The sequence below is a fragment of the Durio zibethinus genome, chromosome 21 (genome assembly GCF_047325235.1).
Source record: "Durio zibethinus cultivar Kanyao isolate XHJ-2024 chromosome 21, ASM4732523v1, whole genome shotgun sequence".
Classification (NCBI taxonomy): Eukaryota; Viridiplantae; Streptophyta; class Magnoliopsida; order Malvales; family Malvaceae; genus Durio; species Durio zibethinus.
This window is the reverse complement of record NC_143182.1, coordinates 21,972,016-21,996,985: the sequence shown is the minus strand read 5'-3', so window position 1 is coordinate 21,996,985 and position 24,970 is coordinate 21,972,016. Positions and strand designations below refer to the sequence as shown.

The 24,970-nt window shown below is 33.1% G+C and overlaps 1 protein-coding gene and 1 pseudogene across 2 annotated transcripts; one reads left to right on the top strand and one right to left on the bottom strand.

Moving 5' to 3' along the window:
• Positions 1-27: 27 nt before the first annotated feature.
• Positions 28-1,916, top strand: LOC149512991 (uncharacterized). The gene is made up of 3 exons (XM_089750554.1): positions 28-360; positions 507-575; positions 680-1,916. The coding sequence occupies exons 1-3, from the start codon at positions 175-177 to the stop codon at positions 752-754; spliced, it is 330 nt and encodes a 109-aa protein (XP_089606680.1). The 5' UTR covers positions 28-174; the 3' UTR covers positions 755-1,916.
• Positions 1,917-16,590: 14,674 nt separating this feature from the next.
• On the bottom strand, positions 16,591-24,340 carry LOC111306331 (putative beta-1,3-galactosyltransferase 4; annotated as a pseudogene). Its single transcript, XR_016331405.1, has 12 exons — positions 23,811-24,340; positions 22,452-22,511; positions 22,156-22,217; positions 21,850-22,061; positions 21,679-21,742; positions 21,353-21,425; positions 21,100-21,220; positions 20,396-20,491; positions 20,180-20,305; positions 19,146-19,909; positions 18,924-19,063; positions 16,591-16,844 (listed from the first exon to the last, which is right to left on the bottom strand). The product of XR_016331405.1 is annotated as a putative beta-1,3-galactosyltransferase 4 (transcript).
• Positions 24,341-24,970: the final 630 nt, after the last annotated feature.

The following is a 24,970-nucleotide window of genomic DNA, read 5'->3' as shown; positions in this document are numbered from 1 at the left end:
AGCTGTTTTTGAAAAACCATAGTGAGTGTCATCAGCCCTAATTCATGAGCACCAATGGCAAGAATGTGTCAAAGGTCTCAACCACCAAAACAGCATTTGGATTCAAAGTGCCTGGTCAAAAGGCCGAGAGATCTCCTCTGAAATTGCCTTCCTCTATACATGTCAATAAATTAAATGGTTTTCCAAACTATAAATTGGAAGCATATCTTCACAATTAATGTGCAGCACATCATAACAGTACCTACCTCTCTAATCTCTAATTTTACAGCTTTTAGATTCCAAATACAAGCACCAAATATGTCTGATAACTCTTCTCAGAGCATAAGCTACCAGGCTGGTGAGGCCAAGGGCCACGCTCAGGTAAGTTTTTCATTGAATTATAATTTTTTTTTTTTATTTGGCAGGAAAGGGTTCGTGAGCTTTTCTGGTACATCCCTCTTCGGGCGGATCCAAGTAGACTTATCTACTTACAGGTATAAGGGTGCATTTTCTTATGTTTATTTCAGGAAAAGGGTAGCAGCATGATGGACAGGGCTGCCAATGCTGCCCAATCTGCAAAGGAATCAATGCAAGAGGTTAGAAAAAACTAAATCCAAGATCATCGATTTTTGTTTCCTTTTGGTTTTGAAAGTAACATGAATTAATTAAAATCTGTTGTTATATATTAATTAATTGGCAGACTAGGCAGCAGATGATGGACAAGGCACAGGGAGCTAAAGAAGCTGTGAAGGATGCAACTGGCATGAACAAATGAAGCTGACAGAAGTTGAAAGTGATCAAGAACCTGTCTTGTCGTCTATCCATTTTCATTTAGATGCTTTCTTTTCTTGTTTAATATTTAGTGTTTTGTTGGAGCATTTATAAAATGCTCTTTTAGTTTTGCCCATGAACAAAGAGGAGAGCTCTTATAATGTAGTTGTCAGGAGTTGCTCTTCCACTTATTTCTTTAATGCATTTCCTATATGTCTTTCATTCTTATTGTTCTTATCATTTTGTTCAACAAGTTATGATGATGCATGTGTAGAAGGAGATAATTTTTTATCCAATTACAAATTGCCACATGTCCAATGGATGTAGAACATCTAACTGGTAGTGCATCAAATATAACACTTCCAAATTTGTTAAGTTTGGGAAAAGTTTTGGAACATATTAAGTTTGTTCTGTATAAACATCGATTTTCTTCGGGTCTACTATTTTAATTTTAATAATAATAATAATATTAATTTAATAATATTTTTAAAAAATAATTATTAATTATATAAAAATATAAAAAAACAAAAAAAATATAAAAAATAAAAAAACAAAAAATAGGGTAATTGGCGCTGCTACTGCCCCCGATCAACCACCTTACAGCCCTCTGATCAGCCCCCTGTCTATCTACGCTCACCAGCCTATAGCCACCTACAACCACCCTACAGCTACCTTGGAGTTCTTTAAAATCTCGGACCCCCTCTCAAAACACCACTCCTTTCCTAAAAGCTCTCGAAACCCCTCTGGAAAACCTTCAGATATACTACCCTCAACACCCTCTTGTTTCGAGCTTAAACACCAAGCCAAACTTTCTCTTTAGCAACTTCAATAGAACTCATACCAACCAAAAAAATACGAACAGAAAAATAGAAACAAAAAGACACACAGAGTCCTCCCCACAGGGAGGAACCCAACGCCAAAGCTACCTGCAAAAGCAAAAAAAAAACAACCACGTCAGTCTTGTTTCAACAAAACAAAACAAAAAAAAAAAGAAAAAAAAGAAGAATAGAAAACTTTGAACCTTGATCTATATCGATTAAGGCCATTTCAGATGAAGAGGAGACTAGATCTAGAAAGATTGCTTCGAAAGTAGCTTCCTAGTCACTTTTGAAGTTTTCGGCCACTGACGGCGACCGACGCGGTGCTTCGACTGCCAGACGGCAAGACGACCGGACCTTTCCCCAAAGCCCCTCTCTCCCCCTTTTTTTCCCCCTCTGAAACAGAAATGAGCTAAAAAAATTTGACGTTTGTAGAAAACATTAAAAGCAAAACGACGTCGTTTTGAGCATAGGGCCAAAACGACACCGTTTCAGGCCAAGGAGGATCCGTGCGTTGATCCGGATCTGACCTGAGATCCGTGCAACCCGACCCGACGACCCGCTTCAGCCAGCCTTGAACCGGTTTAGACGAATCGTCAGTGAATCGATTTGAATCGCTAGATCATCCGAACCACTGATCGAATCACCGAACCTGTCAGATCAGCCCATACCAGCGTTGCCCAGACCGTTGACCGATCCGATTTAAGTAAAAAAATTTTTTTTTTAATTTATTTATGTTATTGTTTATGTTATTTTGAGTTTGTTTTATTTATTCTTGCATGATAAATTTTTAAATTTGTTAGAATAAATGTCTCATTGTTTTAATAATAATAAAAATGAAAACAATTAAAAATATATATTAAAAATGTTCAAAAAAAATATTTATTTTTATTATTATTTTTCCTGCCTAGATGTTGAAGGGAATAAAAAAATATTTTTTTAAAAAATAATTTCGCTTAGATGTTGAGGAATTATTATTAATAAATTTTCATAAAAAGAAACATAAGAAAATTTTAATTAATTTTAAAAAATCATTAAAATCGAACTTGCTTCGAAAATTTACCTAGATGTTAGAGATTTTTAGAAATGTTCGTATTTTCTTAAAAACGAAACCTTAAACACTAATTCTTAATTTTCAAAATCCTAGGTTTCTAAAACCCTTAAAATCCAAAATCCCTTTAAAATCCAAAATCATAAAATTCGAAACCCCTAAAATCTAAAATCCTCTAAATCCAAACCCCTAAATTTCGAAACTCCTAAAATCCAAACCCCAAAATTCAAATCCCAAAAAATTCGAAACCCCTAAAATCCAAACCTCAAAATCCAAAATCCCTAAAATCCAAAACCTTAAATCAAAACCCCAAACCACAAAACTCATACCCTAAAATCTCCAAACTCTAAAATCAAAACCCTAAACCTTTCATATCCTAAAATTCAAGCCTTAAAAGCCTCTAAACCTTAAAACCAAACCTTCAAAACCTCTACTCAAGCCATTACTCAAAACCTCTTAAAAATCTTAAGGACACGTGTGAAAATTTCATTTGAAGCAATTTGTTCCCGAATGCCCGCCTAGATGATGGGGTATTTAGAAAATTTTATTTCGTTAAGTCTTTTCACACGATTTCTTAATTAGCATTAATAATAAGATTAATAAATAAAAAGTATAATAAAATTGAGATCTTAAATATAAACAGTCGCACCTAAGCTCTGCCTAGATGTTGGAGAGTCACCAATAATTTTTTATAAAGAGTGTTATTTCATTTTAAGGATTATTGTGTTAAATCTTAAGCAAAAAAAAGTTATTTTAAATTCTACCTAGATGTTGGAGAATTTTAAGATAATTCTTTAACTTAAAGATTTTCTCAATAGTTCTAAAATAAAATTTTTAGCAAAATTTTATTTTTTCAAATGAAGGGAATTAGTGTTAAATTTCAAATTAAAATCATTTTTATCCAACATCGAAAATAGCGCGTAACTAAATGGCACCAATTTATGGGCATTGTAGGGGTGCTAATCCTTCCCCTCACGTAATCGACTCTCGAACTTAACCTAGTTTTTCGTAGACTGAAATTTATCTTTTTGATAAACTTTAAACTTATTTTTATAGTTTTATTAAAAAGATAAACTTTTTGGTGGCCAATCACACCCTAACAAAGATTGGTGGCAACTTTCCTTTTATTTTTCTCGATTTTAAAACTCTCTTTATGTTTGACGGTCCCAAAACCGTTACGACAGCTTGGCGACTCCACTGGGGATTTGTTTGAGAGACAGGCCAAAATTTTAATTATGCGCTATCGATAATTGTTGGATTTAATTGATTTTATTTGATATTTAATTTAATTTCTTTAATTTTATTTTTTGAAAACATCCATGTTAATAAATAAAATAAATTATGGGTTAGTTATTACTTCAATTTGATTTTGTTTTTGGTTATGATTTATTCATGTTATTTTGATTAATACATTACCTTGCACACACTTTGCATATTCACTCGCATGCATGAGCTCTATACCCGGGCTCTATCCTTTTTAGGAGGAAGTAAAGTAGCTACGCTTTCGTGAGGTGATAACCTCCGTATTTACTAGCAAAATACTTCCACTCAGATTGAACATTTTTCGTTAATAACCCATAATAGGCGAGGATCGGGGAACCTTACTAGTCTATAATAGGCAATGATGTGAGGAATAGTCTGGGAACCTTTAGACATATAAATCCTAACCTAGCATATCGTGAGCCATAGGAAGCCTACCTAGGATAGAGCCATGCCATCTTTTTAAAAAATTACCAAAAATTAAGACATTGTACGTTATATTATTTTGTCGTATGGTTATTTCTCTTACTTGTTTGTTTTGAATTCTTAAGTCTTATTTTATTTTATTATTTTTTTCTTTGATTATGTGTATTATATTTGAATATGTGGTATTTATTTTAGGTCAATCATTGAAAAAAAAGGTAAAAGAACATTTTCAAAGATTAAAGATTTTTTTTGAATTCTTTGTTTATTGGCCGAATAAAGCTAATTTTCAAGCCTTATTTATTTCATTTTTCCTTTTCAAAATAAAAAATTTTATATTTTACTTCATCTTTCGCATTTCTTGCATCATGATGAAATGATACATGCATCCCATCCCATGCGCATCATGGTAGGATAATATGAGCATTCCATCCCATCCACATCAATGGACAATGCATGCATCCCATGTTATACACTTGTTGATAAATGATACATGCCTACCATACGTGTCTTAATAAGTAGTGCGCACATTTCATCTCATTACATGTTTAAAGGTAGTGTCAGTTCATTAGGATGACATAACACAAGTATTACATTTCATATAAAAATATAATAAGCACTTGATAGGTTCATGCATTCCATACAAGTATGCTGCATTAGTCAAAGGAATACATCTCATCATTTACGTAAATATGTCATTGCATTTCATGCATATAGATTCATGAATAATAGGGTCGTATGAAACATACATTGCATTTCATATCCCACATTCTTACAACATAACATTGTATTTTTTGCATACACATTCATGGTTGACGAAAATTTTTATTTGGGTCTTTATACATATAAAAATCCATTGTCATAAATATATATGCATTTCGTGACATTCTCATATTCATGTATTCATAAACATACTTTGTGTGTCTTTGTTTTTGTGATATTCATTCAATAAGGGTAAAGTCTAAAATTTTTAGTCTAAGTCCCAAAATAAAATGTTTGTCTTGGTGGAAACTAGAGTGATAGAAATAAGGGATCAATTGGAAGTAAGGATTAATGCTTTGAAGTTAAATCAAGAGGAGTTATGGCTCGAACTTCGAAAAATGAAACAACAAATGCCTCAATTGATAGAAATAGTTAAAAGTAGTTGTTGAGTTGAGTTTGTTCCTCCTTAAGGATCGTTGTCACTTTCGATCCCATCAAGTCAAGATCAATCGGCTTCTTTTAATTCTAGCACTCTTTAAGAGCATATTAAGGCATTGGATAATTTGAACAGTGATCGAAGTTTGAGCGAACTCAAGAGAGGAATGGGTGAACTAGCCATTCAAATGACTGAGCTCAAGAGTTTGATTGCTAATACGGAGTCACCTGGCTTCAAACAACCATCACCAACCATTTCAAGTCCTAACCCATACTTAAATCCTTCTTATGACTACTTCCAACCTCCTTTCCAAACACCTAGAATTAAGCCCCCAAGTGTTATACAACCTTCAAAAATTTCATACTTGAATTCACGTCCCTCACCTCACATTTCACAATCGCTTGTTCAGCATGCTATCCAATTACCACTTTATCAGCCCAATCTTCAAGCCAGAGTTTTTTAATTCACCTCGAGACCAACTACACCAACACCTTCTCAGTAAAGCAAACCAATCATAGGATAAAAAAACTCTAGTAACACTAAAGGAAAAGCCCCTATTGATCCAATACATATATCCCACACAGAGTTATACCCGCTGCTCCTAAGGAACTACCTCATTGCCCCTATCCCTGCTGAACCTCGCAAACCACTTTTTCCTAAATAGTATAACCTTGATGCCTAATATGAATACCATTTTGATGTTATGGGTCATTCTCTGAAAGATTACACAGCTTTGAAACATAGGGTGTAGAGATTGATGAAAGTCAGATATCTGAGTTTTGATGCCAAGATGAAGCTAGTTATTCATGAAAACCCTTCTTTGATCCATATTAAAATGGTAGGCAGTGCTGCAGGTATCAGTAAAGTTGATCAGGATGATGAATAAAAAGTTTTTTAAGCAAAGAGTTATCCTCTCTAGTAATCATAGTCAACTATTTTTTTAGGTAAGACAAAGAGAAGTGGGACCAGGTTTGGCACTTTTTGGCCCCAACCCTAGAATGGTTTATGATGTGTAAACTTGATACTTTTGGAAGGAATGAAAACTTCTTTTAGCTTGAATTGTTATGAATTGATACCTCTGTCCACCTTTAATAATTAGAGCCAGTAAAAAAGAGTGACGGTTATGAATATACTTTCATTGAACTCGAAGAGGAAAGAATGTCTTTAGATAATTCAGTCAGAATATATGATGGAACTCGAGTTTCTCCATTCTTAATAATAATAAAATTTGGCTTGCACATCATACATCATGTGTTTAAATTTATTATTTTTCATGCTAGTTAAAGATAAAAGATGATGATTGTGAATATGCTTTTGTTAAACCTTCAAAGCCAAAAGATTTTTAATAATAAAATTTTTGTTGTGCATTTTTAACTTTTGATGATTAATAAAAGGTTCAAGGATAGCTATCCTGGAAAACGAGGTTAGTTGAGTCTGCACACTTATAGCACTTGAGTTAGTACCAGAATCATGAAAAATAAAGATGTCAGTCAAATGGACAGAGTAGAAAAGGCCCAAAGAGAGATCAATGAAAAGTTACGAGAATGCAACAAAACATGAACAGACAACTGACAGAATTAAAATAGATGATAGTGGAATTGACAAAAAAAAAAGAGTTGTTACGACGCATAGGACAAAAGAGGAAACAGCTGTTGAGACACTATTATCCATCTGGGTTCACATATGTTCAAGATCCCCATGTATCACAAGCACCTCCAATAACTCATCAACCTTATATTGGCCATTTTGCCAAGTTACCATCAATTTAGACAAATGTCAATCCTGGGCATACTCCTCACGATTTCACTACTCTGCCTAATGTGGATAATCATAAAGAATTGAAGAAATTGAAAAGGGTGCTAGATCCATCAGAATATATAGTGATGAAAGATAAGTATGATCTGTTGAAAGAGAGATTAAAAGTAATTGAAAGCCATGATGTGTACAAGAATGTTGGCGTCAGTGAACTTAGTCTAGTACCTGATCTTGTTATCTCATTAAAATTCAAAGCCTCAAGTTTCGAGAGGTATGATAGAACGAAATGTCCTTTAACACACATCATCATATATTGTCGAAAGATGACAGGCTACACTCATGATGATAAATTATTGATCCATTACTTTCAAGATAGTCTCACTGGACCTGCAGCAAGATGATATGTTCAGTTAGACCGAAGTAAGATTCACTCTTGAAATGAATTAGCTAGGGCCTTCCTAGCACAATACAAGCATGTTGAAGATGTGGTGCCAGATAGGTTATCCTTACAGAACATAAAGAAAAGATCAACTGAAACATTCAAAGAATATGCACATAGATGAAGAGACATAGCAGTTCAAGTACAACATCCATGTCAGAAAAAAATTACTGTTTTATTTGTCAATTCTTTGGACACTCTTTATTATGAAAGAATGATTAGGAATATCTCTAAAAACTTTTCGGACATGGTAATTTCTGATAAAATTATAAAAAATACAATCAAGAGTGGTAGGATTAAGTTAAAAGATGCGATAAATGTTGAAGAGGAAAGTACATCAAAACAGAATAAAAAAAAAGTGCAAGCAGTCATAATGGAGGGGCATCTACCTAATAGCTTTATCCCATACGATCCTTACCCTACTTTTCAAACCCATCACCCTGCCATAAGCCATATCTCTCAAAACCCATATCTTTGTCAACCAAGCTAGCATTTGGGCTTTCAAGCAAATTTCCATCCTCAAATGGTTATTCATGATCTTGTTTCTACATTTGAATCCACTATCCGATCGATAAAAAATTGAAAGAGACCAAGGAATGATCAAGAAAAATTATCCATCCCTATTTTTTACCTTTTACCTTTACTAATAGAAGGTCAATATCTCACTCCTGTGCCTCTGAAAATAACACTAAATCTATCAACAAGGAGTTACAATCCTAAAGATAAGTGTGATTATCACATGGGGATAATTGGCCACTCAACTGAAAAACGTAGGCAGTTGAAAGAAAAAGTTGAAGATCTTATCAAGAATGATATTTTGACTCCAGAGGTAATAGAACAATAAAAGTTGTTGACTCCATTCAATTGTCAAATGTGAGAAGTTGAGATGAAGAGGGAGGTGTCAAGTTTTGAAAATCAGGATAGGATGATTCTTTTTTTTTACTATGTATGTAAGACATGTGCATTGTGTCTCAATGAGTTATTTAACTTATTTTGGAAGAATTGAATACTTTGGATCTTTTTCATGAAATTTTCTCTTTATGCATTTGTTTGAATAAAAGTCTCACATAAGTAACTTTAAAAAAAAAAAAAGTTTTATTTTGCAGTAAAGATAAAAAGATTCTTAAAAGAAATGGTGATTACTATTAGAAAAAAGCTCATCAAATACTTTCACACCTTTTTAAATACTTTCACGACCCTAATCACTCAAATAATTAGACTCATCAACCATAACATTTCAGGAAATGTGTGTTTGAATTCAAACCTTAAAGGGTCGATAATATTTTCTTGGGCAAAGAACAATAGAGATTAATTTTGAAAGTTTATTTTGAATTTTAAAAATCAGATACTCTTTCAAATTTTTCAATTGATAAGTCAATGTGTGTCAAAATTTTGCTATGACTATAGATACAAAAATGCTTGAGCCTTTTTCTTAAATAACCTTTGTTCAATGTCTTAAGGCACATTGAGAAAAAGAAAAAAAAAGAATTCCTTTTTGCCTAAGACAATTTGTTTCATACCTTTATACATTTTCTCTTCCTTTCACCAAAAAAATACCAAAAAAATTTTTAAGCTCAAAGAGCCTTTTTGAGCTATGTGATCGATCCTATACGACTTGATTGTCATTAGAACCTTGAGTAAAAAAGGACGGGGCATAAAAAAATAAAACAAAAAAAAGTAAAAAAAAAAGAGAAAAAAATAAACAAAAGGGACATATTCAATGATTTGCTCTTCTAGCCAAATGATCATGTTTGAAATGATGAAAGACCATCTTTCTCTATCCTTTTCGTACATAAAAATTATCCATTTGCTACCCATTTGAGTCTATTAAATTTTTTTTTTCAAAATAAACCCTAGTCAAGGATCATTTTCTACATTAGGGGGTAAAATTAGGATACATTCAAGATTAACTTCAAGAAAAGTATTCAATATTAAAAGCATCTAACTTGTCCTTCGAAGGTAAAAGTCTGGGGTAAAAAGTGAACAAGGCTTCAATTAAAATTTCAAGATTCAAAAAAGTGAACAGCCAAAGATGAAGTTAAGTATTCCTAAAGCAAAACAAAGAAACCTTAGAGATAAGAATCTGAAGCTTTAATTAGAATTCGAAAAAAAACCAAATAAAAAAAAATATGTACCTTGAAAATGAGAATTCAAGGCCAAAAAAAGGGGGTGAATAAAGTTGCTAAAATTAAAGCCAAATGTTTCAAAAAGAAAAAGCAAAGGAAGAAAGTCAGAGAATGTTCCTCAAGATCATTGGCCTAATTACCCTGAATAACATATTTTGAGCCTATTTATCCATTCTTTCAGAACCCTTAACCTCGGCCTACATTACACACCCTGAAAAGCCCATTTTGATCAAATATAGATACTTGGATTGAAGAGCAATATCCTTGAATTTATATATACTTGTTAAATTCTTCATCGATAAAAAAAAATATAGCTCTAAGGTGAAAACCCCAAAAGGGCAGTTTAGAGCTAAAGTAATTTTTGAGGCCTCATAATGAATTTCAAAGTTTCAAGGTTCTATCCAAAATAAAAGGTCTCGATACAAAACCTTTTAAAGGACCAGTACCTATTAAAGACCTTCCTTAAAAAAAAAAAAGGCCAACCCTACCTTCTTTTCAAATCTTGTTTGAAAAGTAATGGCTAGTTTTGACTTACATTGGAGTATCACATTTTCAATAAAAAAAGTGTTTTAAAAAAAAATTATCTCTTTTGAGAGCCTAAGAGAAATCCTTGCAACCCTCGTCGAGCTTTACATAAGATATGTCACCAATAAAAAAAATTAAATTGTCAATTACCTCACTCATGAGCCTTTCAAATAGTAATCATCAATTTTTAAGGGATTCAAAAGTCTTGAATTTTAGTTTTTTTTTTCATTCAATTGCAAAGATATTTTATGTGGGGTAATTTTTGATCATTTTTAAAAAAATATTTCAGAGATTATTTGAGTATTTTGTACATAATACTAAGATCATTTTTTGGGTAAAAATGAAACAATGAAAATTTAAACAGAAACTTTTCAAAAAAAAAAAAGAGGGCAAGAAGAGTCTTTGCATTTGCATCACTTGCATCTGTATCACAAGAAAGGCATTCATATTTGCATCACTTGCATTGGCATTTGTATAAGACATTTGTATTCACACCATAAGAAGAATTTGCATCTACATCATGATATCTGCATCCTAAGAAAAGGTATTTGTAGGGGCATCTACATGAAAAGGATATTGTCATTTGCATTATGAAAAAGTCAAATGTATTGAGCATTTGCATTCTTACATTGGCATTTACATTTGCATTGATATTTCCATTAGCATCATTTGATGAGAATAGACATTTGTATCATGTTTGCATTTATCAACTTTGTAAGTATTAAAAACAAAGAAAAAGAAAGAAAAAGGGCATGTTTTTAAAGTTTTAAAGTCTCTGTTTAGGAAGAACCGTTCTCAATCAAGATTTCAAAGTCTCTGTTTAAGAGGAACCAATTTTAATCAAGATTTCAAAGCCTCTGTTTAGATGGAACCTTTATCAGAAAAGATCTTTAGAGTCTCAAAAATTTTTGATAAGGCGAAAGCCATGTTTTAAAAGATTTTGAAATTTTTAAAGTTTCATTACTTCTAATTATGAGGAGCATTCAAAGATTTTGAGATTTATAAGACCTTCGAGCATAATCTCCAAAAGCCTCTGCGCATGACTTTCAAGATTAAAAAATTTTCAAATTTTTAAAGTTTCATTGCCTCTGATCATGAGGAGCATTCAAAAATTTTGAGATTTGTAAGACCTCCGGGCATAATCTTTAAGACCTTCGGGTACAACTTTTAAGATCTTCGAGCATAATCTCTAAGACCTCCGGGTATAACTTTCAAGACCTTGGGACATAAATTTGATTTACGGTGTTATCCCGATCGATTCTTTATCTTTCAACTTGTGGTGTTATCCCAGTCGATTCTGTAAGACCTCCGGGCATGATTCTGTAAGACCTCCGAGCATGATTTCTAAGACCTCTGCGCATAAATTCGATTCGCGATGTTATCCCGATCAATTCTTTATCTTTCGACTTGTGGTGTTATCCCAGTTGATTCTATAAGATCTCCGAACATGATTTTTAAGACCTTCGAGCATAAATTTCTAAGACCTCTGGGCATAATTTTTATTCGCGATGTTATCCCAATCGATTTTTTATCTTTTGAATTGTGGTATTATCCTAGTCGATTTTGTAAGACCTCCGGACATGATTCTGTAAGACCTTCGAACATGATGTCTAAAACCTCCGGGTATAAATTTGATTCGTAATGTCATCTTGATCGATTCTTTATTTTTCAACTTACGATGTTATCCCAGTCGATTTTGTAAGACTTTCGGGTATGATTTCTAAGATCTTCGGGCACAACTTTTAAGACTTCCAAGCATAAATTCGATTCGCGGGGTTATCCCGATCGATTCTTTATCTTTTGACTTGTGGTGTTATCTCAGTCAATTCTGTAAGACCTTCGAACATGATTTCTAAGACCTCCGGGCATAATTTTGATTCGCAGTATTATCCCGATCGATTTTATATTTTTTAACTTACGATGTTATCCCAGTCGATTCTTTAAGACCTCCGAGAATGATTTGTAAGACCTCCAGGCATAAATTCAATTCGCGATGTTATCTCGATCAATTCATTATTTTTTGACTTGCGGTATCATCCCAATCGTTTTGTGTTTTAAAAAAAATAAAAAAAATCATGATTTACTTTCGAACAAAATCGTTGTCTTTGTCTTTGTCTTTGTCATATTCTTGATTCTCAGTAATGTACAAAGAGGGGCAATTGTAGACATCGATTTTATTCGGGTCTACTGTTTTAATTTTAATAATAATAATAATAATATTTTAAAAAAATAATTATTAATTATATAAAAATATAAAAAAATAAAAAAAAATAAAAATAGAAAGTAGGGTGGCTGGCATTGCTGCCACTCCCGACCAACCACCCTACAGCCCTCTGACCAGCTCCTTGTCTACCCATGCTCACCAGCTTACAGCCACCTATAGCCACCCTACAACCACCTTGGAGTTCTTTAAAATCTCGGACCCCTCTCAAAACAACTCTCGGACCACCTCTCAAAACAACTCTCGGACCTTTTCTTTCCAAAAAGCTCTCGGAACCCCTCTGAAAAACCTCCAGACATACTACCTTTAGCACCTTCTCGTTTCAAGCTCAAACACCAAGCCAAACTCTCCCTTTAACAACCTCAAACAGAATTCATACCAACCAAAAAAATACGAACAAAAAAATAGAAACAAAAAGACACACACAGTCCTCCCCACAGGGAGGAACCCAATGCCAAAGCTACCTGCAAAAGCAAAAAAAAAAAAATCACGTCAGTCTTGTTTCAACAAAATAAAACAAAAAAAAAGAAAAAAGAGAAGAACAGAAAACTTTGAACCCCGATCTACATCGATCAGAGCTATTTTCGACGAAGAGGAGATCGAATCTGGAAAGATCGCGTCGAAAGCAGCTTCGTGGTCACTTTTAAGTTTTCGACCACCGGTGACGGTGGACCAAGCGACGGTCGACGCGGTGCTCCGACGACCGGACGATGAGATGGTCGGACCTCTCCCCAAAGCCCCTCTCTCCCCTTTTTTCCCCTCTAAAATAAAAATGAGATAAAAAATGACTTTTATAGAAAACATTAAAAGCAAAACGACGTCGTTTTGAGCATAGGGCCAAAACGACGTCGTTTCAGGCTAAGGAGGATCCGCGTATTGACCCGGATCCGATCCGAGATCCACGTAACTCGACCCAACAATCCGCTTCAGCCAATCTTGAACCAGTTCAGACGAACCGCCAGTAAATCAATCTGAACCGTTGGATCACTCGAACCACTGATCAAACCGTCGAACCGATCAAATCGACCTAGACCAGTGTTGACCGATTTGGTTCAGGTAAAAAAAAATTTTTTTTTAATTTTTTTATGTTATTTTGAGTTAGTTTTATTTATTCTTACATGATAAATTTTTAAATTTGTTAGAATAAATGTCTCATTGTTTTAATAATAATAAAAATGCAAACGATTAAAAATATATATTAAAAATGTTTAAAAAAATATTTATTTTTATTATTATTTTCATTGCCTAGATGTTGAAAGGAATTAAAAAATATTTTTTTAAAAAATAATTTCGCCTAGATATTGAAAAATTATTATTAATAAATTTTCATAAAAAGAAATATAAGAAATTTTTAATTAATTTTCAAAAATCATTAAAATCGAACATGCTTCGAAAATTCGTCTAGATGTTAAAAATTTTTAGAGATGTTCGTATTTTCTTAAAAACGAAACCTTAAACACTAATTCTTAATTTTCAAAATCTTAGGTTTCTAAAACCCTTAAAATCCAAAACCCCTAAAATCCAAAATCCCCTTAAAATGCAAAATCCTAAAATCTGAAACCCCTAAAATCTAATATCCTCTAAATCCAAACCCTTAAAATTCAAAACCCCTAAAATCCAAACCCCAGAATCCAAATCCTTAAAATCCGAAACCCTAAAATCCAAACCTCAAAATCCAAAATCCCTAAAATCCAAAACCTTAAATCAAAATCCCAAACCACAAAACCCAAACCCTAAAATCTCCAAACTCTAAAATCAAAACCCTAAACCTTCCATATCCTAAAATTCAAGCCTTAAAATCCTCTAAACTTTAAAACTAAACCTTCAAAACCTCTGCTCAAGCCCTTACTCAAAACCTCCTAAAAATCATAGGGACACGTGTGAAAATTTCATTTGAAGCAATTTGTTCCCGAATGTCGCCTAGATGATGGGTTATTTAGAAAATTTTATTTCGTTAAGTCTTTTCACACGATTTCTTAATTCGCATTAATAATAAGATTAATAAATAAAAAGTATAATAAAATTAGGATCTTAAATATAAACAGTCGCACCTAAGCTCTGCCTAGATGTTGGAGAGTCACCAATAATTTTTTATAAAGAGTGTTATTTCATTTTAAGGATTATTGTGTTAAATCTTAAGCAAAAAAAAGTTATTTTAAATTCTACCTAGATGTTGGAGAATTTTAAGATAATTCTTTAACTTAAAGATTTTCTCAATAGTTCTAAAATAAAATTTTTAGCAAAATTTTATTTTTTCAAATAAAGGGAATTAGTGTTAAATTTCAAATTAAAATCATTTTTATCCAACACCTAAAATAGCACGTAATTAAATGATATCAATTTATGGGCGTTGTGGGGTGCTAATCTTTCCCCTCACATAACCGACTCTTAGACCCAACCTGATTTTTTGTAGACTGAAATTTATCTTTTTGATAAACTTTAAATCTGTTTTTACAGTTTTATTAAAAAGATAAACTTTTTGGTGGATAATCACACCCTAACAAAGATTGGTGACGACTCCCCTTTTATTTTTCTCGATTTTAAAACTCTATTTATGTCTGACAGTCCCAAAACCATTACGAAATTCTGTCGTGGCTTTTCTAATTCCTTTTTTTTTTCTTCTTATTTGGTGCTTCAAATTCTTGGATATAATAAGGTTTGGGTATGAATATATATGCAAGCTGATATAATTTTAGTGCTTATAATGGGGTTTTGAGTTAAAAGCTGTATTAATGTAAGTATTATTACCACTATTACATACAACATCAAATGATATAAATTCATGTAGACTTCTAAACATCTTAATGTTGTTTTTATTATTGTGAGTATAAAAAATAATTGTTCAAGGGCTGAGTTACATACCCAAGCATGCAAAGTTTGCCCCATAATTGGGTGGGCTTGCAAATATCTATCTATCTATCTATCTATATATATATATATATATATATATATATATTTAAGGAAGGGAGTTGGAGCAAGAGCACTGCTGTTAATTTGTGGAGATGCTCTTGGAGTGGCTGTTTTGCTTGTGTTTCAGGTCAGGCTCAAACTTTTGCAGGGCAACTTGCTGCATGCGAAGGACGATTAGTTGTTAGATTGTCGAATTCAATGGTCTTTAAGCTTCTGATATATTTAGCAGATTGCAAAAAGTTAATTAGTTTGATATGAATTTAATGTGATAAGATTTAGTCATGGGAAAAGTGAGGCTTAAATCAACATGATTTGATTTACATTTTGCCAATGGAAGCAACAAATTTTAGAATGACACGTGGTGTTCCAAAGTAGCTACTGATTTTTGAATAATTGAGTTTGGGGACCAGAGCTAGAAATTTTTGTTTCTACCTATACATTTGCTATTGGAGTTGAGTTGGGTTTCACACTATGTTTCTGAAATGGTTGAAAAAACTACAGGCTTTTAGCAGAATGTCATCAGGAAAAAGAGTGATTTACTACAGCTTTGTTGGTGCTGATGTGTGTGTGTCTCCTAGGTCGATTCTACAATGCTGCTGGAGTGAGGATGAGAAGGATGAGCAAGTTGAAAGGTTTTGGCCTGTGCCATACAATTTGAGTGCTCTATAGATTTGGATACTTGACATTAGAAGGTGAATCTGAGTGCAACATTCAATTGTTGAAAGTAAGGAGGAGAAGGAGGAGGATGTTCAACTGAAATTATGTTTAGTTTTTATATTTGTTTCTGTTGTTTTTCTTGAATAAATGTTGTGGGGTTATGTGGTGAGAAGAGGCATATAATATATATAGCCATGCTTTTAAGTTTCTTGTATGCTGCTATATTTGGGATATTAAGTGCCAATGCCAGATGGAACTGGAGAATAAATTGTGCTATGTGTGTTATAATAATTTTCATTGTGTTTATTATCTTTTGTTTTTGACCTTTTATCTTACTATTATACATGTAGTATGTGTTTTTTTTTTTTAAATAAAGGAAATTACTAAAAAAGATGAAATGATTATAAATGCTCCATTTTATTTATAAAAAAATGTAAAATATTTTACAAAATTGTTTATGAATTTTATTAAAAAAATACAAAAATATATATATATATATATGTTACAAATTTTGTACAAACATTTGATGATACACGCAAATTAAATAAACAAGTACTTTCAATATACAATAATAAAAATAGTTACAAAATAGATAAAAGAAAAAGTTAAAATATAAATAGAAACAAGGCAAGTAATTTTCCCAGATAACGAGTTTGGGAAGACTGACGTTTACTTGTACAAGGAAAGCCATGTCAACCACAATGTCGTAATTACACCAATGACAAGCCCCAAATCTCCGTTAGCAACAGTAGAACTTATGTCAATATCAACCTATGGAGGGAAATGAACGAGTAAACCCATATCAATCATAAGGATCTCTACTTGAATCAAAGTATTGGCAGGATAATTTTTGCAGATAAAAGGAACCTGTATAAGAAATGGTCTACTTCATAATACAATATATGCAAAACTGTAATTTGAGGCAGCTATGGTAGAAACATGGCTGACCGATTTCTTATACATGCTTTAAAGGATCATATCAAAGGCAAATTCACTGTGGCTGGGTTGGGAACTGTCTTTAACTTTAAAACAGCAAAAACCAATGTAATATGACCAATTCACCTTGTTATGCCTTAAAATGCATATATTCAAGCTTGGGTACATAAAAGGAAATCAAAGGTGTTGGTGCCAAGCCCCGATCTCGGGTGTTCTTGGAAAGGCAAAAGAGAAGAAAAGAGCGATTAGAGGCAAAGGCATGATGTGTTTTCTGCGATTGCATTTTGACGCACAAGTCAAAAAAATTCAGATAAAAAAGAAAGTAAAAAGGAGAGAAATAGAATAGAATCAACTTGACTTAATGATGCCTGGACATTCATATTTATAGATAAGTTATGGGAGATCATCGGGAGACAATAAAAATAATACCGAATTAATGTGACACTGAACATGTCAGACCGACTTGACATGCCCTTATACTCTTTTTGACCATCACATGCCCCAAACAAAAGGACTTTGAGAAAATTTTCGAGAACATAACTGTGAACCTGCAGAGAATCTAATATGTGAAAACTAACGCTCCATTCTTCTTGTAGTATAATGAAAACCAATCCTTCTTAAAATGCTCGAGCAGAATTTCCACTATCCTGTTCAGCAATTGCTAATGAGAGTCTAGATAGCATGTTGCCCAATTTCAAGAGGGCTGTACAGATAATCAATAAGATTTACAGCATTAATTTAGTCTCCCTAAAGCACAGGAGCTTTTCCGAATATTTGTCAGTTCAAAAAGAGCAATCATTGATAAATGGACAATTTTTCAGCTACAAATTTCATTTACCTACCAATTCATGCATTACTGATTGTTTATGCGGTGACAAGTGTCACGGTCTACATTAATTTGTGAGGTATTGTCCGCTTTAACCCGCTGACCTTATTTTTTTATCCCACAAAAGGCACTTCATAAGTTGAAGGAGTGTGAACTCTTATATCGCAAGATCAACTCTAGCACAGTTAATTTGGGATTCATGGCACTTAGAACTGAAATTTTTTTCTGGGAATATCCATTTTCCCAGAGAAACAGATAAGATATCTCGACACAGTGGCATCTTGATACCACCAGGAACGGGCAAAACAAACTCTAAGGAATCAAAAAAATTGAAAAATTGGATCTATGTCCAACGGATCACACCTACCAAAAAAGTATTTTGTTTTGGTTCGACCTGTAACCTCATATGACTCATATAAATATTTGACGGTAGAAATTTAGCAACACTCTTCCCCCATGATCCGTTTCGGGAAAAGGATAATATGCAACTTCGAGTTGTCAATTATATCCTTTATGGAAATGGCAAACCGACTCGCCGAAGAGGTTTGTGCTTCATTTGTTGAAGTAAGGACTCTCTAGGACCATGACTTACTCTCCCACTCTAACAGAGGCTCATCGTCCTCGGTGGCATATCGCTAGTACCTCCAGATGTGCTTCATTTGTTGAAGTAAGGACTCTCTAGGACCATGACATCCTCTCCCACTCTAACAGAGGCCCGTCATCCTCGGTGGCATATCGCTAGTACCCCCAGAGCCAACTTTGATACAAAATGTAACGGTCCATACTAACTTGTGAGGTATTGTCCGTTTTGTCCTGTTTGGCTCATAGTTTTATCCCACAAAAGGCGCCTCACAAGTTGAAGGGGTGTGAACTCTTATATCCCAAGATCAACTCTAGTACACAGTCGACGTGGGATTCATAGCTCCTCTCTACTACCATGACATCAAGTGTGTGATATGGACTTGGTAGACTAATAAACAACAGATGACAAGAATTATGGAGGCACAATTACAATGAAGAGTGCTTCCAACAGTCTCAAATGTACTGATTTAAGCATTAAACAAAACACAGCAAAGAAAGATAGACACCTTTGGCACTGATGGAATACGCTTCAGCCTTTATTGCGGAATTCATCATCATCATCAACAAACCGTGGCAAATGGGATCCGGGTACTAATTCCCTTGTCACAAGGTAGAATACCATACTATAGTGTGTTGACTCAGGAACCTGGTACAAAAACAACATAATCCACTCAACCTACCGATCCATCAATTTAAGATACAGCATTACCTGCACCATGAAGACTTACTTGAAAATTAAAAGACCAAAGAGAAAAGCCGCTTTTCTGAAGCAAACTACAAAGACAGAAGAAAGGAGGACCAAAGACCTGTAAAATATACTTCTTCATCAAAAAAGTTGATATTGACAATCCAAGAAAAACTCAAGCAGTATATACTTAGCCTTTTAGGAATAGATGAACCATCAGTTCTGATCCAACAAGAAACCAACCAAACAAACTTGGTCAGGGCCGAATATAGTTTTGATAATTCATAACCATACCACAGATATCAGCCTAGCATGCTCGGTTATCGGTTCATTCATTCAACTGACAGGTTATAAGTTTAACGTGATTTCTTATTCGTTCTTTTTTTTTCATAGAAAAAGGCAGCTTGCTCATGATAGTAACATTACCATGTTACCCTGATTTGAAGTTCCTTTTACTAAATTTACTGATCCAAGTTAATCCTTCATTATTTCCATTAAAAACATATAAGTAAAAATTTTTGTACTTTCTATACAACAAAATGACTGAAAATTTCAAACAAATAATTCTTTTTTTTGAAAAGAAAATATAAAGGAAAAGAAAACAATAGCCAGGAAATACAGTGGTTACCTGAAAGCAGAATTGTTCCATTACAACTTGCTTAAGCCTGATTCTGTACTTGGACAAATTAATCTTAATGAAATTTTTTTACAACTTGCTTAAGCCTATCATCCACATGCTCCACATCTAAACTGATAAACCAAGATCCCAATGAAACATCTTCATTAGCATATTTATGCAGTACATTCCTCAGATAGAGCATAATTATTATCACTAGAGGCAATAACAAAGTTTTGACACTTCTTGAAGCATCTGAGATTAGAACTTTGGAATTGAACATGTGGAAGCCCATGATTCTACAGCTTGACACATGCAACTGGAACTAAAGCTTCTTTGTTTTAGTTGCTAGTTCAGTAATGGGATAGACTAGCTTCCTCTTAGTTGAAGTGCACGCATCAACATATCAAATATAACTGGGTTGAAATCAAACCAAAGAGAAAAGAAAAGTATGAACTCACTGATTTATTGATATGTAAGTGGCCAATTCCTTCGCTATAGCATTCAGCTGCCCTGCAGCATGTTGAAAATATTTGTTTCCAACTTCACCAAATTTCCAGTACTCAGGTTCATGTTATTTCACTTCCCTATTAAATAAAGAGCATATAAATAAGAATAACCAAATATTGCCAATATCTTAATATAAGCTAATTTAGTAAGCACAGCACTCTGCTTGCTTTCGAGCAAGAACAGGACCAGACTACCAGACTTCATGCAGCTGATATAAACTCTAGGTTTCTTTCTTTGTCCAGCTAAAATCATGCCAAGTGTTGCTGCAGTGTATTTAAAGCATATAAACTCAATAAGGAGTGAATTAATTTTATTCAAGGTAGTAGCTAAGCAATTTATCATAGATCTAATAACTTTGATTGAAAAAAGTTGTCTTAACCTTCTAGACAGCATGCAAGCTCTTGCCTTTAAATTGAAATGTGATAACTAAAATGTTTATCAACTAAATCCAGTGACATGGAATCACTAAAAAATTGTAAATGCATTTCCCTTATGGCACCAACCAACAGTGTTTACAGGAATTTAGCAAGTTGATGACATTAGTCATTATTTCTGTTCCAGGTAGTTAATGTACACTTGCCAGTTGCCACATTTTTATCCCATATTCATCTTCGAAGCCACATTTCCTTCTTTCAACTTCACTTTCTGAGCATTTTTATATTAACATGATTACTTTCAGTTTTCTCATGAACAGATAAAAGCAAAAGGTTTTTAGTTCTTTTAAAACTATTATCATCATCATATTCCTAATAAAACTCGGATAATAAATTCATCTCATTCTAAAAAGGAAATTAAGGCATATTCACAAAGGAATTACGTTATGTACAAAGATTTCTACACATGCAAAATGAAAGAACAAAGTTTTGTTTACCTAGATTTACATGAACATCATCATCAACTTTGACATAAAATTCCACATCCCACAAGGAAACAGCAGTGACAAAATAAGTTTTTGTCTTGGCTGACTACTCCAGGTAGCCCTCAATGTATTGCTGCTTTTATTATGAACAAGGCCCGTTAAATATTTTTCTATGGTCTATTCACACTTACAAATACATTAAGATTACTGGATAAAAGTAACCACAAATAACAACAGAAAGAATGGGACAGAACAGAAGTATTACCAATCTCAGAAAATCTCCATGCACCCTTTCCTTGGCTTCAATGGCTTTATCAAGAATTCCACCTGATGTTGAACTGCAGAAAAGGCCAACCAAATAATTCAGTTTTCTACTTCCTACTTTGCGCTCAAACAGTTAACCAACACATGAGAGTTCTTCACCAAAGAATCATTGGAACTTGCAATTTTTGTGAAGATAAAACAATCAGACTCAAGTTAATTGGCAACGTTAAGCAAGAAGCTTTTACATGCAGTTGCTGGAGAAAGTATAGCAAATAGCAAAGTATTTTAGAAGGATTAGACAGTATGGGCAGAAAAGGTGGAAATTACCTGCAACCTATAACGAAGTGTATGATGACACCTTTCTCTTCCACCAATTTTTTTCACTTCTTGGCTGGGACATTTATAGTAAGATTCCATTTATCATATATCAAGAGGAAGATCAGAGTAAAAAAAAAAGAACCATTAAACTAAATAATTCCATGAAAACAGTTAATTCACCTTGAGGCATCCAAGTTGCATGCACTGTATCTCTCTGCTTACGACTACCAAAAGCAGTATTGATTCCTATAGCCATAAAATATTTTCTTTTTAAAGTTGATTCAACATTCTTCAAGTCCTCAGATATCAGAGGGACTTTCATAATTGTCTCGCATTCTGCCCTAGCAGCCACTAATCTCATCTCCAAATCTGAAGTGGCTTTATCCACAGTCCTGCATTCCATGTACAGTAATAAGTTACGCATTTAAGGCCATATTAGAGTACAATACCTCAAATCCAGAAGTAACAAACATCAGCTTGGCTTACTGAATAGAATGCTGGGACCCTGAAATGCCTCTAGAGCTATTGGCTTCATTCTTTAAAACCTTCTATGTTTGAAAAAAGAATGAATATTACAAACAATCAGTTAGCAGTTAATAAAATCCAGATGGCAAAGTTTAGCAATAAACTGAAGAGAAAAGTTAAGGTGATACAAGCTATTAGAGTAAAAATTGCTACTCTACTAAAACATATGGCTAATCCTTGTTTCTTGCATGCTAACAAGCAGGCTCTTCTAAGCTCAAGCATATAGATAAGTAAAACGTTGGACAAAAAACACTCACAATTTTCAGATCACAGTCCACAAATTGTTCATCCCCAATTCTAGATGTCCCCTGCACATCCTGATTCAGTATTTTGCATAATTAAAATGATCAGCATATTCTATAAGTAAGCCATGGCAAAATTAAATCTTGAACAAACTGTATCTTTAGACGTCTCACTTTTCTGGAACATTAACAAAAGAAGTTCCAAACGCACAACAAGAAGTTATACAGTATGGTAACAAATTCTTTTTAGTAGAGATAACAAATATTAACCAACAGCTGTATCAATCAAGATAGCTTTGTTTAGGCAAAGGTTTTGAGTTCTTCATTTTTAACAGCATGATGCAGAAAATCTAGTGGTTTTTTCCCCTGCTATAATCTCCTAGAAATTATAAAGTAAAAAGACAAAATGAAGTAAATACAAATCTTTAGATTTCAGACAGTTAAGACTTTATTGTAGCACAATTCAAACTACAACTCACAGCTACTAACTTCAGCACATAATCTTCACTACAGCTTTCCCCTTGCAAAAGGGTGGTTGAGAAAATATTACAGTATAAGGGAAAAAAGGTGCAAAGGAATTGAAAGAGCCCAAACTTAGTTCTATCCTACCCAGATTAAGAACAGCAGAGAGAGAAACATGTACACAGTTTTAACCCACTAAAGCCACCATTCCTGGAAGCGGTACAATGCAAATAATTAGTTAACAGTAGTTTGCTCCAGAATCACTTATAGCAAACAATTAAAGAAAGAAAGTCCTAATACTAAATTTATTTATTTTTGGATAACTTAACATTCATACACAATAATTATCACAATTTACAAGCAAAGTACTTCCTACAACTCACGAGATCTGTCAAATTCTCAAATGGACCAAAATGCATCATTTAATCAGGCAACCAGAAAAAAAAAGCAACTAAAAACTGCAAATTGAGGGCTAAAACAAATGAAACAATAGAAAATGGACACAAGATAGTGGAGGCTGCTATTTAGCATTTTCCAATCTGTGGTTAATTTGAAGCCAGAAGAAAAGAAGAAATTAACATTAATATTTTTATTCGTACCAATCCTCTTCGAATACATATATATATATATATATATATATATTTGAAGTATTCATTATAAAAATTTATTGATTGAAATCAATTTTTAAAAGCCACCACCAAAAAATGTTTTATTCCCCTACACTTCAACAGAATCGTATTCGAGTTTTGGGTCTATATAAACAAATTGCGTTGCAAAAGAAAAACAAACCAACCAAGCTAGGCAAGCCTGCTCTCTATTATCACTCTGTCATAAACCTCAAAAACCCCAATGCAAGCCACAAAGGATAACAAGGATCAGAAAAACAAATTGGAACAAGTTTTTCGAGCTTACTCGAAGCAAGGCAGCCTCAACAGGAACCAGCTCAAGGATGCTTTTGAACATCTAGGTGCACTAATGCCAAACAAGCAAGTTGAAGAGGCCATGGACGTTGCTGATAAAAATAAGGACAATTTGATCGACTGCACCAATGATGAGCTCGATTCCCTTGTAGAATATGCTTACAATAAAGGTTTCAGCAGTTCCATTTGAGTACCGATGGATCAACTTTCAGCGTAATTATGGGATGTTTATGACTGCTGAAAAATAAATACACAGCTTTGGGTCTTTTTCCTTCATGCTATCTCAAAAATATGATAAAACCAAAATAAAATAAAATCCCATGTTTTTATTTTTAAAGTTTGTAATTCTCTCTGTAATTTTACATGCTTACAAGTTAGATTGTATGTATGAACTATCAAGTACCATAACGTGTTGTTCATATGATAAATTACAGACTAATATTTTTATTATTTAAAATATAGGTAAAAAATTCAAGAAAACTTAAAAGTAAACTTACTCGAGAGGAAAGCAGACAGTGTACAATATACGTATCTATATATATATATATATATATATATGAATTTAATTTAAATATTTAACTTTTTTTATTTTTACACACACTTACACATGTATTTGCACACGCATATTGTTTGACAAAAAATTTTATGTATTGATGCCAATATCAACAAGCAAAAGAAAATTATACTCTGATGAAAATTAAAATATCAAAGTGAGTTAATTAGTTGTAGAATTTTAAGTGAGATTTTATTTATGAAGGTAACTTCAAATATTAAAAGTTGAAGTATCTTGTTTAACAAAAATTATATATATCTAGATTATATTTTTGGAAGTAGTTAAAATTTTTAGTAATTTTATTAAAATGTCTGTGAGGCATATATGAAGGATTAATTTGTGATGTCATTTGTGCATTGCTTTGGTTTGGAAAATACAATTTTACGTTAACTTAAAAAATAATTTATTTGGTTATGAAATTACTACTTTTAATGGTCAAAATATGCCATCCATCTTTATTTTCTTCAATTTTTAAGAATTTAATCCCTTTAATATTATGTAAAAAAAATTTGTCCTTATAATATTATTTTTTAAAGATTTCAGTTCAATTGTTGACAATGCACAAGAATTAAATTCTTTAAGAAATAATACTATTTGGA